We start from the raw sequence: 15512 nt of genomic DNA, 5'->3' as shown, positions 1-15512 counted from the left end.
CCTGACCAAATGATCATTGAGTAGAGCATTGCTCAGTTTCCATGAGTATGTGGGTTTCCTTATTTCTGTTGCTGTAGAAGTATCTGTTGATTTTTAATGGGTGTTATGGTGATGTTTCTTTCTTTTCTTCCTTTCTCTCTTTCCTTCTTTCTTCCTCTTTTTTCTTCCTTCCTTTTTTTCTCTTCTATTGGTTTTTGTTTCTTTACTATACTTCTCATTAGTGATGTCTATTTGCATCAGTGGTCTAAGCTGTAGGTGTTTGTTACTAAAGTTTTTTGGTACAATTTTTCTGGAGTAAGGCTGCCATTTGATTAGCTTCTGATATAGGTGTGGATGCTCATGAATGTAGATTGAGTATTATGTATACATAATCAAAATACATCACATACATCTATGACCTTACCAAAGAATAAAAAGAATAATTTAAAACATCATAAAATAAATAGATACTTTGATTCTTTTATGTAGGCCTACTCTGTATTTGCACCATTTCCATTGCTCACTCCCTCCAACTGTTTCCTCCAGTGTCTTTTTACTATCTCCTATCTAATCAATGGTCTCTTCTTCTACAGATATACATTTATATAATAAGTGTTGACCCATTTGTGTGTGTTTATAGTTTCAGTCTTGTCACTGAAAAACAATAACAACAAAAGGAATAAAAGGAAACCTAAAGGCGGTTCTACTTCTCATAGCAACATTGATTACCTATAGTTCTTTATTTAGAGTGGGACCTTGTGGTAAGTTGCCTGGTGTGGTTCTTTGTATGTCTTGTGCAGGCATCTATATTTTTAAGCACTCATGGGAGCAAAATTCTTGTCTTGTCCAGAAGAAACTATCACGAAGTAGTTGTTCTGTTCCTTAGAATTCTTCAGTCTATTTACTCACTCTTCTGCTGTGTTCTTGAGCCTTAGGCATAGGAGTTATAAATGTCTCACATCACATGGTCATTTATTCTCTGCATTACAAAAGGCTGTGGATCTCTCTAATAGTTTCTGTCTGCTGCAAAAAGAAGATTCTTTGATAAGATGTGGGAGCTGAACTTACCCATGGGTATAAGGTTGAGTATTTTGCAGACAGCAGTTGGAAACTATCTTACTTCAGAAATATGGTAGTAGTAGGCTCTTCCCTAGGACTTGATATCTCAGACACAAATTCCCTCCAATTCAGTGGGCTTTAGGTTCAATGAGACAGCTGATGGTTGCCCCTATGATACAAGTGCCACTATTGCATCATTGATAATATCTTGCTAGTAGCATCATTGCTTCAGCCCATAAGCTTTCAGTCAGTAGGAACATTGAAACTTTTTCTCTGTTGGCAAGTTGGGCTTGCCTTTGTGTCAAGTAACCAGTAAGATAGTACTATATCATATCTACATGGCTTCAGATGGTTGTGGAAAACTTCTTACTTCTTCAGAATTATCTGTTTTATGGTTTGAATATATGATAAACTCCATCATTTCATAATTGGCATGCTTTGTCTGAAAATGGTTGCTATTTTGGGAAGTTCTGTAAATTCAGGAGACTCATGCTGGGGATAGTATGTCTCTTGTTGGCTGTATTATTCCAGGTTGCCTATTGTCTTGTTGTTTACAAAACTACCATTATGTGAACTGGATGGGTCTACGGTGCCTTCTCTCTATAACTCACCAAACTGACTAAAACTGTGAGCCAATACAGATCTGAACGTTGTATTAGTCGTGTATGAGTTAATACAGTTGGGTAAGGTAGCACCCTTTTAACTCAGAGCTCAGGTCACTCTTTTGTTTTATAATGGATAAGGGGAAACAGTACAAGAACATTAACCTTGCCTTTTTAGTTAATTACAAATGCTTTCCAGTAGCATCACTTTTGTGGGTTTGCATTTATAAGTGAACTAGATTGTAGGTATAAACAGGACAAATATCTGCTTGGTTCAGGGAAATTCTGAAAAGCAAGGTTTTACCTTATAGGTTCTTCTGGAGAAAGCAATGCTTCATCTTCTGTTGAACACAGTTGAATGAAATGACTTGAAGAACTGACCACAGTATAATATGCTTAGTGTTTATTCTGTTGTGTTAGCTACTTGCATAACTGAATGAAAATACTGGAGACACTCAACTAAGAGAGGCAAGATTTATTTTGTTTCATGGCCTCAGAGGTTTCTTGGCTCCATCACTTTCATGACACATGGCAACACAGAAGCATCTTGGTGTAAAGAACATGGTGGAGAAAAGTTGCTTACCTTGGCACCCAGGAATCAGAGAAAGATGAAGAGGGAACTTGATGTCCTTTTAAGAGAATGGCTCTAATGACTTACTTTGTTTTATCAGGTTCTACCAGCTTCCAACAGTAGCACTGGATAATGATGTCTACAGATGAATCCACTGACTAGGCCAGACCCTTCATTATGCAATCACTTCCCAAAAGTATTCAACACACAAATTGTTGGGGATACATTACACATTCAAATTATAGCAGTTGACAAAAAGAAAGAGCATAGACAATCACATTTTCAGCCTGCTTCTGAAAGAGTAGGAGGATATGAGGAACAGAGTGGGAGGTGGGGGAGAGAGGGATGGAGGGGGGAGGGATGAAGGGAGAAAGAGAGAGAGAGAGAGGGAGGGAGGGAGAGAGAGAGGGAGGCATGGAGAGAGAGGGAGGGGGAGAGGGGGGGGGGGAGGGAGAGAGAGAGAGAGAGAGAGAGAGAGAGAGAGAGAGAGAGAGAGATCAGTCTATCCCAGAGGTACTGTTAATCTCATGTGAAGTATAAAAGTTACAGACATAGGGAAGTAGTAATTAATTTCAATAAGTAATTTCAGGTTGGGGTATCCAAAAAGTGTTTACAGAGAAATCCAGACTGAAGCCTTTTTGTAGATAATCTATCACTGGAGGTGGGGAGGTTGTCTAAGTCCATTTCTTTAGGCTGTCTGTTGGAACGAGTTTGGGTCATAGGAGGGCTTTATCGTTTTAAGCTCTCTTTGGAGGACCCTATCTTTGATTCAACCATAAAGATGTGATGTGTCTGGTTGTATTATGTTGGTTTGTAAAGAGGTTAAGCAATATGCAATATATTTAGTTCTTTGCCTAGCAGAAACCTGATCATAAGTTCTGAAAAGGTATCTTTCCTGCTAGAAAGTTTGTTTAGGAATTTGTTCAGGCTTCGATTAAATATATATTTGAAGGCATTTGTTATATTGGACTTTCTTCCTCTCATTGGAATGTCTGGGCCAACCCCAAACTACTTTTGAAGCCTAGCTGACTATATGCTTCACCAATTCTGCTTGCTCTCTTCATGCTGATCTTTAAGGTTATGGATACATACAACCTGCACTTCGATGGCATATTCTCGGCACTGAGGACATGAAAACTTACTCTAGCATTTCTGCCACATTCCTTTGGCTTCCTGTCAGCACATACTGCGTGCACCCGGTGAACAGCTCTATCTCTGCAGTGAGATGAGTACTGATTTGTGCTTCAGTTTTCCTTGTTAAAGAGTAACTCATTTTGGTCCCAGCCACTTGTAACTTTTTTTCTCATTCAATGCATGCATGTGTGATGCCCATATTTGTTCAGTTTATCATCTTTCTACCATATCAGTATTTTTGAATTATTGTCATAGAGCTTCAGAGCACCCCGTTGGTAAGAACACCAAATGCCTTAATACAACATGGTGTGCAACCTGTAGCCAAATTTCTGATAATAGATACTTATGATTTAGGAATTTTTTTGAAATAGACAAGGTAAAAGCTGTTCAAAAACTGTGGAGTTCTCACTTGGGCCCATGGTATCTAGGTGAATGTGTAGAGATCTGGCTGTGTCCTGCTGGAAGGCAACGTCCACAGTGTGAAACTCTGGTACTCATACTGTGACCTATCCTGGCTGTCTTAATTTTATTCAGCAGTCTTTGGATCCACATTGGATGTGAATGCAGTGGTAGAATGTCTCTACATTTGCACAAGTAGATGCCACCAATTGTCCAGTACCAAATAAGAGGCAAGACTGGTAACTGCTTTATTCCTATAAGCCAACATGTGGAACAAAAGGCATCAAAATAGATCTGGAATATATGGGCCCATATGAGTACATTACAATATTGAAGAGCGGTATCTGAAGAACAATGCCTAAGAACTCAGAAAATCAACCAGGCTAAGACAGTACTTATATTCTAGAGACCCTATACCTTGGCACTCCCACTTATTAGACCACTGAAACAATGTATCCTGGGGATTTCCCTGAGGATCTCATGTTGGAAGAAGGCTGGGCCACTGGAAGAGCTTATCTTCCAGGAAAAGATTTTACAAAATTCTGACAACTTGTCACTATCTTGCAGGAGAGACTGGAGCCAAAATGAAGATTCTATTCAACAAACACTTTGCTTTTTCACAAATATTTCTTGCCCTCTGTTTAAGGTAAATTTCATGGCAGGGTCCTAAAGCCTGACCTAGTGGAGTTATTGTTTGTCTCTGTTTATTCCACTTCCTAGTGTTGTCACATCAGACAGAATCCTTTATTGTCCTTTCAACAGCTACTCTACTTTGCTTTCTATTTTCTGTGATAAAACATTCTGAACAAAAGCAACGTGGGGAAGAAAGGCCGTTTTTTGTATGTGTGGGGCGAGGCTTATATTTCCCATCTTGGTCCATCAATGAAAAAAGCCAGGGCCAAGAACTCAGGGCAGGAAATGGAAGCAGAGACTGAAGCAGAGACCAGAACAAAACACTGCTTGCTCCTTATGGCTTGTTCAGCTTGCTTGTTCATACAACTTAGGGTCTAGTGATCCAGGGATGGCACCATCTATAGTGGGTTAGGCTCTCCCACACCAATCGTTAAACAAGAAAATGTGCCACAGACTTCCTACAGAGCAATCTGATGGTTCCATTTTTCTTAATTTAAGATCCAGCTTCCCAGAGGACTCCAGCTTGTGTCAAGTTAACAAAGCAACAAAAACAAACAAAACAAAACAAAACAAAAGACCCTCCCTCCAAAAAAAAAAATCTAACCAGCATAACTGATCTATTAAGAATTGGTGACTCAGTCCTGTTGAATGGAATGCAAAGGCCCAGGGTCTGATCTGAACAAATCTAGTAACAGGGCTTGGTAGTCACAAGCTTTGGAAAGTAATAATCACTTTACAGAAGACTCCTCACCATATTATTTAAATACTTACATCCAATTCTCATCTTGAAATAAGAGTATACTCCTTGGCCTCTCTTTAGCTCAATCCTCGGAATACACAGCCACTAAGACTCAAAGGTTTCCTAGACCTTCTGAGTTGGTCTCAGCTGTGGTCAGTGAATGGCTGTTTTGGAGATGCCAAGGCCCACTTCATTCTGTAGAGGAGATGTCAGAAACCTCTGCCAACAGCAGAGATGGTGAGGAGGGTCGATGTAGCTACAAGCTCATTCTCATCCCAGAGCTGGAGGCTCCAGGGCATGGGGTTGAGGTTTCCAGCCGGCGCCTGAAACTTCGGGCCAATCAGCGCTGTCTGGTGGCCTGGGCGCCCCACCGCTCCGGCCGCGCCTGCCCCGGCCGAGGAGGGGCCAGGCCGCGGGGAGCCGAGGAGGGAGGTGGGGATTCTGGGAGTCGAGCTCATTTCCTCCTCCCGGCCGCCCCTGGCCCGCACCCCATTTCCACGTGCGGCGCCCGCGGAGCGCGGCCGAGCGGGGGAGGATGCTGGGCATGTACGTACCAGACAGGTTCGCCCTGAAGTCGTCCCGGGTCCAGGACGGGATGGGGCTTTACACGGCCCGCCGCGTGCGCAAGGTGGGTGAGCGGCCCGCGCAGGCCGCGCCACGTCCCAGGGCCTGCGGGGAGCCCGGGCCTGTAGGGAGCGGGTGTCCCGGCTGCCCTCCGTGGCTGTGGCGAGAGACTCCCATGGGCTGCAGTCTCCCCTAGCCCAGCGCCAGGTGGCTCCTGAATTCTGGACAGTCAGCAGTCTGGTCATACCCCTCACTCCTTGTGCAGATGGGCCCTGGCAGCTTGCAGCCCAATACAGGCCCGGGAGCTTCAGAAAGGAGGCCTTCCCCATTGCCATCCCGGGAGTGATATCTGTATCTTCGGCCTATTTTCTTTGCATTTTTTCGTATTTTATTCTGGGATTGGTTTATCTTCCAAAACTGCACAGGCACACGACCAGGTTAAGCTCAGGTTACCCTGTCTGTGTGATGACGCACTACAGATGTTGGCTGTTCCTTGCAGACATGTAGAAGACAATACCAGCGCATTCCAAATCTTAAGTTATAACTTTAGAACATGATGGTTTGAGCTGTTGTGGGTTAGCAGACTTGAAACAAACTAGAGGAGGCAGAACAGAAGCACCCAGAGTAAGCATAGCCAAGGTTCACTGAGCAGGATCCATGCTTGGTACTTTGTCCATATATATCATTTGACTTTAGCCCTCAGCACTCTCTGAACCAACTTTTAGTTATCATTTAAGAAGTAAGCAGAGGAATTCTGCAGTTAGACAACCTGTTGAGTTAATGAATTAAGCTTCAAACCCATGGTTTCTGAATGGAAAACATATGCTCGTTCTAGAACATTCTGTTATGGAACAACGTGCTTTATAAACCTTGCCCCTGACACGTTCCCGGCCTCTCCTCCTCACTGTTTGGCTTTGCTTTGTTAACAGATCCTTAGAAAAGCAGAGGTTCATTCAGAGGATAGCGTGTGAACATAGTGCTGGGTTCACAACATGACCTACAAGAAGTTTCCATAGCTCAAGTGGTAAAAAAGCCACATGTTAAATGTAGACAAACAAAACACAGGAGTTAATACCTCATTCAATTTAGTGATGATTTGGGTAGATATTGCTAAATTACCAAATGTCAAAATCAGTAGTCTTGCAAAGCCAAGTGCAACCATCATCAAATGACTCTCACGTGACATTGACGTAATGCTTCTGTTTGAGTCTTATAGCATGAAAAACTACTAAATGGGCTTTTCTTGAAGGTTTCTGGTGTAACTATAAGAATCATTTTGTACTTATGAATAGTTGGACACCAGACAGCTGTTCAAAAATAAGAATTACTGCATAATCCTTCTTTTGCTTTACTCAGACCATTTTTGGTAGTTGGGCAGTGGATTCTCTTTGACATTTTCATGTCCTTGAGTTGGGAGTACTATTTGGTGCCGGATGAAGTATCTCGAGCCGTACTATTGCAGCATTGGTAGGCATTCATCTTCTGCTGCTAATATAACTTAAATAAACCCACAGATTTTCACCCAGATAGCATCTAGCATGATGTCCAAGCAGAATATGGCTTACAAAAATCAAGACTGTTTTTGACAAAGTTATTTTTCCAAGATATTCCATCACAAGGTCATGGAGAGCCTCAGAGATGCCTGTGCACCAGCTTTTTCCTCCCCTCAGTGATGCCTGTGCACCAGCTTTTTCCTCCCCTTAGTGATGCCTGTGCATCAGCCTTTTCCTCCCCTGTACACCGAGAGCAAAGCTGAAGCCACACAGCAGATTTGACCTGAATTGTAAGATTAGGCTGAGCGTTCTTATATGCCTTACCCATTTCACCATGTCTCATTTCTTAATTATTTTTCACGTCACCCATGTAAATCTTTTCTGAATATATTTCAAGAGGTCTGAGACGATAACAGCTGTGACTGAAGCTATGTTAAGGACCTCAATTAAAAATCCTCATGTTCTTCTAAACAGATTGTGGGATTTACCACTTTAGACTGTGTGTTGCCAACAACAGATGTTATAGCATACTTTTATAGCAGGGGTGCTAATATAAATCTTCTGTTTTATAAAGTGATTGAGATTCAATGTGATTTAGATTCTCTGCTGATCTAAAATTCAAGAGACTAGAATCCAGAATGGGCTTGGAGAACTCTTCCAAGCAATCCAAGAAACTCCATATCTGTACCTTCTACAGGTTGTTTGGGGTTCCCTTTTTGAAGACATACCTTATTTCTCTAGACCCACCCCTTTGTGATGCATTTCCTTCAGTGGAGCCCTGCAACTGAATCTAAATAATCTGGATCATTGTATAAAGACTAATTTGAGTGACATTTCACCATGTCCTGGTCCTGTAAAGATGCACCATTGCTCATGTACTGGCTACACTTTATTTTGTTTGCAGGAAGCACTGACCTTTGATCGTTTAACAAGGTAACATTCATTCATTAAAGCCTAGCTGTGTTTCTTTAACAAGGGGAAGAGAAAGTGTGTTTTGGAGAAAAAGTAGGAAAGACTAGGATGTAATAGGTTACAAAAATGACATTTTAAATAATGTCAGGTGATCTATTTCATACATTATCATGGTGTGGGTGGGCGCACCAGGGATTATAGCTGCCTCTCAGGTTCTCATGGCTTCCCCACTACCAACTGTCAACTCCCTGTCTCTCAGTCCAAGGAGACACTTACTTGTCATAAAAAACTGTTATGAAATAAAAATAAGTTTAATACCCAGTTTGTAAAATATAGATGTAAGGGTAAGTTGAAAGTGTGAAGTTTGGAGGAAGATATATGACTAAGACAAAACAAACCAACCAGCCAAACAAACAAACAAACAAACAAAACAATCCCCAAAGAGAAAAGCAAGCAGAGGAAAGATTACCATGTTAATACCAGAAGACTAGAATGTGTGTACTAATGCGTTTTGCTGATTATTTTTGAAGGTGACTCCTCTAAATGGATTTTTATCTTAGGGCTGAAACTCTGCCAGCAGATGTTTATTACATTTTCTGGTGTCTGATGGTAAATCACTAATCTGGAAATAGAATCACTGCAGTGACACTGTCTCCCTGTTTATACAGTCAGGTGTCACCATGGGGGCCCAATGAGGCCTGATGATTCCTGATGTGCTTACAGACTTTTAAGGGTACATCATAGAACCATTTAAATTGATGTTTTCATGGAAACTTTGTATTTTGCTTCAGTGATGATTGCTGCTACCAATAATTAATTTGTTTATAATTTAATATAGCTTGGCTAATGAAACATTTATGAAGCTGTTGCAATTTTTAGGAGCTATCTGTGTTAGGAGATAGAGGGTGAATAACGGATAGCAATTATGGTACTTCTCTCAGTTCTTTTGAAGCCATACAGAGAAACCCTGCTTCCTAGGTGACACAGAGCTGATGCGAGGCCAAGGTCTATTCACATTAAGGGGGTTCATCAAATTTGAACTCAGGCAATTCCATGGATGAGTTGAGCATTCCTAATGAACAATTTGAAGTGCTCCAAAATGTGAAACTTTTTGTATGTCTATATGATACCAGAAAGGGAACATACTTAGGATTGTATGGAATCATCTTAAGACTGTGTGTAAAGTGTGTATAAAACATGAATTCTCTATTTAGATGGCTTTCATCCACACATATTTATATATCTATCTGTCTATGTATCTATAGCTATAGAATAACCTCTCTTGGAATGTGTAATCCAGAACACTTGGGTTTTCATAGACCAGATTAGGAATAGTCAATCGTCTTGCACTCTTTCTATTAAAAAGGCATTTTCTCTGTAATCAAAAAATGTTAAGTTCATAAATGCACTCAGACACAAAGATTATTTTACTGTTTTACTATTTTTTATATAATTAAATATATAACATAAATGATTTATGAGAATATATAAAATATAAACATATAATATACAAATGTATATAAACATAATATATGGTAATATATTATTATTTATCTTTAAAATGAAACATTTCTCATTCAGAGTAGCCTGTGAATAATTCCTCTAATGTATCTTCATTGGCTCTTGTTACCATAATTATTTTAGCAGTTTTTTTTTAAACTAGGCCATGTTAACTGCATAAAATAATGGGTTTTACTGTGGTGTTTTCATGCGTGGATGTCATATACTTTGACTACACTCATCTCCTTTGTCTTCTCTTGACCTTCCTTGTCTTTCCCCACTGATTTTCATTTTTCTAAATAAACCTACTTACTTTTACTTTGATGTCTTAGTATTATTGTTTTAATATAGATTTGGCATGTGAAAGAACACATGTGATCCTAATCTTTCGGGGCTTGGCTTGTTTCATGTAGCACTGTGGTCTCCAAATTCCACTGATTTGCCTGCAGATTATATAATTTCAATGTGCATGGCTAAATGAAAAACTCCATTGTATGTGTGTATGTGTATAACTAACTAATTAGTTAATTAATTAATGTCACACTTTCATCATTTGTGTCTCTGTTTATTGGCCAGGCTGATGTCATAACCTGGCTAGTATGAACAACCCTTTTACGATGGCTGAATACATTCCATAGTGAAGTTGTGCCATAATATTTGTTTATGTCATATTGGACACAGTCATTTCAACACTATACACTATCCTAGACACTTTACCAGAACAGTGAAGAAACTAAATGTTCTTGCTCTTGGGTAGCTTCATTATCCAGTAGGCAAATCTTACTGTGTACTAGAACATGATAAAACAGTGGAAGGAGGGCTGGGTCTGCTTGGCTGCGACATAAATGAGGAATGTTATAAATTAGGTATCCTAGCTAATTTTCATTGAAGTGAGATTTGAACAATGGTTTGAAGGACTGTAGGGAAACAACCAAATACATTTCTAGGGGAAGAACATTCTGCGTAGGGAACAAGTTACTCTGAATTTCTGAGACAGGTAAACTTACTTTGCCTATTGGTTTCCAAGGGGACTAGTATGACATTCCAGAAGTGAACCAGGGAAGATCCTACAGTACTTTAAGGATGTACGACCTAACAAAGGGAGGGTACTTGAAGGACAGCCACGTTTCCTAGAGCATGTTCATGCAGCTGAAGACTGGCGTTAATTTGAATGTATTGGAGACCTGCCTGTAGAGGAGGGCTGTATGTTTATCAAGAATTACTCTGGCTGCAGCTTTGAGCATACTCTGTCATGGAAAAAACTATAAACAGAGATTATATAGTTTTTTTTAAACTAGAATTTTACTGGGATTTACTAGGATTTTCTTGGCTGTAATCTATGGGGGGCAATGAGATTCAGCATGAGTGACAGCTCTTACAGTGTATATTGAAGGCAGTGGGGACAGAATATGGAAGGATGAAAAAGAACAGGAAGGATCAGGGCAGTTTTCAATGGCTTAGCCTGAGATCCTGGAAGGATTGAACTGTTAGTCAATAACAGATGAGGAGTTTGTGAGGAACAAGTTTGAAGAGATGGATGGTGTAGAGTAGTGTGAGTTCCATTTCAGGCTTGTTTTTTGAGATACCTGTTAGATAACTGTGACATGTCAGAGGCATCTTGATGAGAATATACTCGCCCTACCTCCCGGGTGTATTCATTATTGTCATACATTTTATTCTGTGTGTAAACTTTTCATTTAGATCATTAGTTGCTGTTTAGAAGAATAAAAAACAAAAAAGAGTCTTTGTTATTTACTGTATTAGTTATTTTTTTTTGTGATAAAACATGCATGGACATGACTTGTGGAAGGAGTTTATTTTGGCTTACAGTTCCAAAGATAGAGTTTATAATGGTGGCAGGCAGCCAGAGCGGGACACTCAGAGCCACACACAGAAGGCAGAAAAAGTAAACTGTAAGTGGAGCAGACTATATATTCTCAAAGCTCCCCCCGACCCCCAGTGAAGGATTTCTCATAGCAAGACTATACCTCCTGAGGGTTCCACAGCCTCCTCAAACAGTGCCTCTAGCTGGGTCCCGTGTGTTCAAATACATGACCCTATGGGTGATATTTTTCCTTCAAACTATCACATTCTACTTCTTGGCTCCCATGGGTTCATGGCCATCTCGTGATGCAAAATGGATTTAATTGATTTCCCATAGTCTCTAATAGTCTCAACACGTTCAACAAGTTCAAAGCCCAAAGCATCTCCTGTTAATAAAAAGATGAGTTATTTATCTCCAACGTATACTGACAGAAAGAATAATGAAAGTATAGTGAGGAAATTCTGGAATAGAGTAAGACCAAAATTGAAGAGAGCAGATATCAAATCCTGTAGCTCTAATTCCACTGTCTAAGACTTTAGTTTCAAAGGCTCTACCCCTTCCAGCTTTGCTTCCTGCATCATCCATCTTTTCTTGGGCTGGTTCCACTGAAACTCAGGCCCATGCCTTTATGCAGTGGCATCTTACAGCTTCCTGGGTTCTGAGAGCCTTCTTGAAAGGACTCTGGCCTTGTCATTACATCACCTAGTCTCAGAAGCTCTTTTAAACCATAGAGGTCAAATCTCCAATCCCTCACTCTTGTATTTTCATGTCTACAAAGCCATTTCTTCGTAAATAATAAGCTATTTTCCCCTAGATGACAAGCTTGGTTACCTACTTGGGATGGACATTGGCTCCCTTAAATTTTATATTAGCGGTAGGTTTTATATGTTAAAGCAGTTCCTGGGAACATAAACCTCTCAGACTTTCTCTTTTCATAGATTAGAGACTCAACTGGATGGGGTCTTGCCCAGTGGGCCCTCTTCCTTTAATTCTAGTGCAGAGCAGGCCTCTCCTTAATGGTACTAATCTCTTTTAACAATCATACTGTCTTCTTCAGCACATGTTTAGAGTACAGCATTAATCTTCCTAGTGCTAATTTTTTTCTCTTCAAACTGTATTTGATATTCCTTTTGCCCACTTGTTCATTTTCACTGTAAATGTGAATCAGAGTGACTGCTAATAACCATGACACAGACTAATCGTCATACTGTCTTGAAATGGCTTCCACCAAAGAAATAATTTTTTCAAATTTAGCCTTGGGCAACTTCTTAGGCCATGAGCAAAAGGCAGTCATATTATTTACTAAAACATTAGGACTGTCTTTCAGTCAGTCTGCTAATATCAGTTGATTCTGAAATTTTATGAGCCAGACCACTGCTGTATGCGTTACTCTCTTACTACTGTCCTCTCCTGTTACTGAATAAAGAATACAACTACTATTCCATTTCTCAGTTCCAGAGTTTTTATCCTAGTTCAGTTTACTTCATGGATTTTTATAGTTTTTCTTATTAAACCATGTGTGCAATTTTCTCTTTAAATCTGTATATGGAAGTTGCTGTTCTTTTACGTTGGATGGTTTAAATGACTTTCAATGTTTTTTTCTATTTAGTGGATATTTTCTCAAGGTCTCCTTTGATTGTTTATATGGGTTGATGCTTTTTTATAGAAAACATTTTAATTTAACTAGAAATCTTGTTAAGTCTCTTGGTTTGTCTCTAAAGCTTAGAGAGTTTATTAGAGTATATCTAGGCTCTAATACTACCTTGCTGAATTACTCTTAAGTCATCTAACACAATAGTGAGTGATTGTGATGTCACCTAGCATGGGAGTGACTTTAACGTTACTTAACATGGGCATGAGTGACTCCAAGGTCACCTGATACAAATAGAGTGCCTCTGAGATTACCTAGCATTTCAATCCTTCTGCTATTTGACATGAATGAGACCATTTGATCTACAGAGGCAGATTTATCTTCATCTTTAGAAAACCATCTTCCAAATTTTTGTCTTTCAACCTACTTTTTAATATCCTCTGAACTATCTAGGTTGGAGCTGGCCTTGATCTATTCTCCATAAATCTCATTCTTGCCTCTCTTTGTTTTCCTTTGAGATATGACTTTAATTTGATTCTTGTTTCTTCCTATGTTTCAATAAATTTTCTAAAAATAGACATTTGTGAAGTCATCTTTTTTAATTATTAAAAGTTTCATTAATGGCGATGGGGAGATGGCTGAGTGGATAAAATGCTAGAGAAATAGATTGTAGATTTCCAGGGGCAACCTAAAAAAGCTGGAGGGCTTTGCAACTCACCTCTAATCCAGAGTTCAGGAGATGGGGGGGGGTAGCGGATCGATAGAGCAAGCAGGTCGCTAGACTAGACAAATTGGTGAGCTCTGAGTTTGCTGAGGGATACCAAGTTAAAAAAAAAAAACTATCTGTATCTCCAGCCCTTGGTATTCTTACAATCAAGAATTTCATCTGCCACAGTAGTTTGTGTGTCTTTCTTTTATTAACCCTGCGGAGTTGGGGTTCATTTTTCACTTTGATCTCACTCTCTCTGGTGGGTATGGGAGTGTTCATTTAGGCCGTTTTTGTGGCTAAGTCGGTCCTGCAGATGAGAGTAGGCTGTTAAGTCGATTAATCAACTCTCTCATCTCCATGCACTTTCCTGTCTTGTTTTCAGTGACTGGCTCAGACCTTCCTACTATCTCTCTTCCTGTTCTTTAGCCTCATGCTGGTTTCTCCACCTCTAGGCCTCACTGTTATGCAATTTCTCACAGATGCTAGTAGTAGTTGTTTGCTGAGAAAATCAGGTATCTAAAAAGTAGGTTGGAGAGGAAATATGTTGCTTTCAGATATATCTCTCTATGTATTTATGCCCATGTCTATCTATGTCTGTCTGCCTGTATATTTGTATATGCTTGTATCAACTCTCTCTCTCTCTCCTTCTGTATTTCTAGCATCCCTTCTTCCTAACTTCTACTGATTCTTTTCCATGTATTTTATGTCATACATTTATATCGAGGAGTGAAGAGTTATGGGCACCTTTGCATTTTTTCTCACTGCCATAGCAACCGTGGTTAGGAGACATGCATGCCTTCCAGGTGGGGAGAAATAGAAGTCAGCAAATTCACTGGATATATTTCATAGTTGGCCTCATTTAAGGATTTCTGAGGTAGTCCCACATGATGTTTTCATTCAGGTCATTAGTTCTCTCATTATGGTAGATACATGTTTTTATCTGGTTACATTAATATTCATAACAAGGCCAAAGTTATAATAGTAAGGTGAATTGATGTAGGCAGGTAGTTAGACTCTGCCTTAACATTCACAGCAAGGAGAAAAGATTGGGTGAGCTTCACATTAAACTCTTTGGAAATACGTTTAATATATTGGAGGAAACCTAATTATATTACAAGAGCGTATTTATGTACAGTACCTTAACAGTGAGACACAGTCATGTTCTAAAGGAGACTTCTCTAACACTGGGAAAAACAAGGGGAAGAAAATGAAAGAGCAACACTGTTTTTGCTCTAAATGAGATCTGTAGGCCTCTTATTTTGAAAACTAAAGCCAGTGTTGTTTGTGAGAAGTTTTGAAGGCTTTAAGACCGTTGCTTGAAGTATTAGAAACCCCCTTCATATTAATTACAAACTGTAGATGTTTAGCATACTAACATACATTTGCATAACTCATTTGTAATGAGTTGTGTGAAAAATGATTATTTTGTAGGTTGAAAATTGTCAAATGTTGACAATTTCATGGGATCTAACCCAAAAGTAAAACAATTATATTAGTGTTGGTTTTGTGCCCCTAATTTTCCTTTTCTAAGTAAAATTCCAACTAGATTTAAAACCATGAATGATGTAAAGACTTCTATTTAAGTTAGGTTGCACAGAAAGTTGTTAGTGAGTAAAAAAAAAAAATCACTTTTAAGAAAATGCTGTTTGTATAGTGGAGACAGCAGTGAACAAAGTTTGGAAAACAGTGGGGAGTCCATAGAGCCCTGCCTGAGGAGACTGTTCCCAGTGAAAGCAGGACAGGGGAGTGCAGAGTCTCCAGCTAAAACCAAATACATGGGCTGTTGTAAGTATCTGCTGTGT

The 15512-nt window shown here is 39.6% G+C and overlaps 1 protein-coding gene across 1 annotated transcript in view; it reads left to right on the top strand.

Annotated features, from left to right (window-relative positions):
• Nucleotides 1–5518: 5518 nt before the first annotated feature.
• Nucleotides 5519–15512, top strand: part of Prdm5 (PR/SET domain 5) — a 156978-nt gene continuing 146984 nt past the window's right edge. The window contains exon 1 of the mRNA XM_028782470.1: nucleotides 5519–5744. Within this exon, the coding sequence (XP_028638303.1) occupies nucleotides 5652–5744 (93 nt within the window). The 5' untranslated portion in view covers nucleotides 5519–5651. The remainder of the gene's footprint in view (nucleotides 5745–15512) is intronic.

This window comes from Grammomys surdaster, unplaced genomic scaffold (assembly GCF_004785775.1).
Source record: "Grammomys surdaster isolate TR1022 unplaced genomic scaffold, NIH_TR_1.0 752, whole genome shotgun sequence".
NCBI lineage: Eukaryota > Metazoa > Chordata > Mammalia > Rodentia > Muridae > Grammomys > Grammomys surdaster.
The sequence above is the reverse complement of the archived record's forward strand: the minus strand, read 5'-3'. Positions and strand labels throughout refer to the sequence as shown.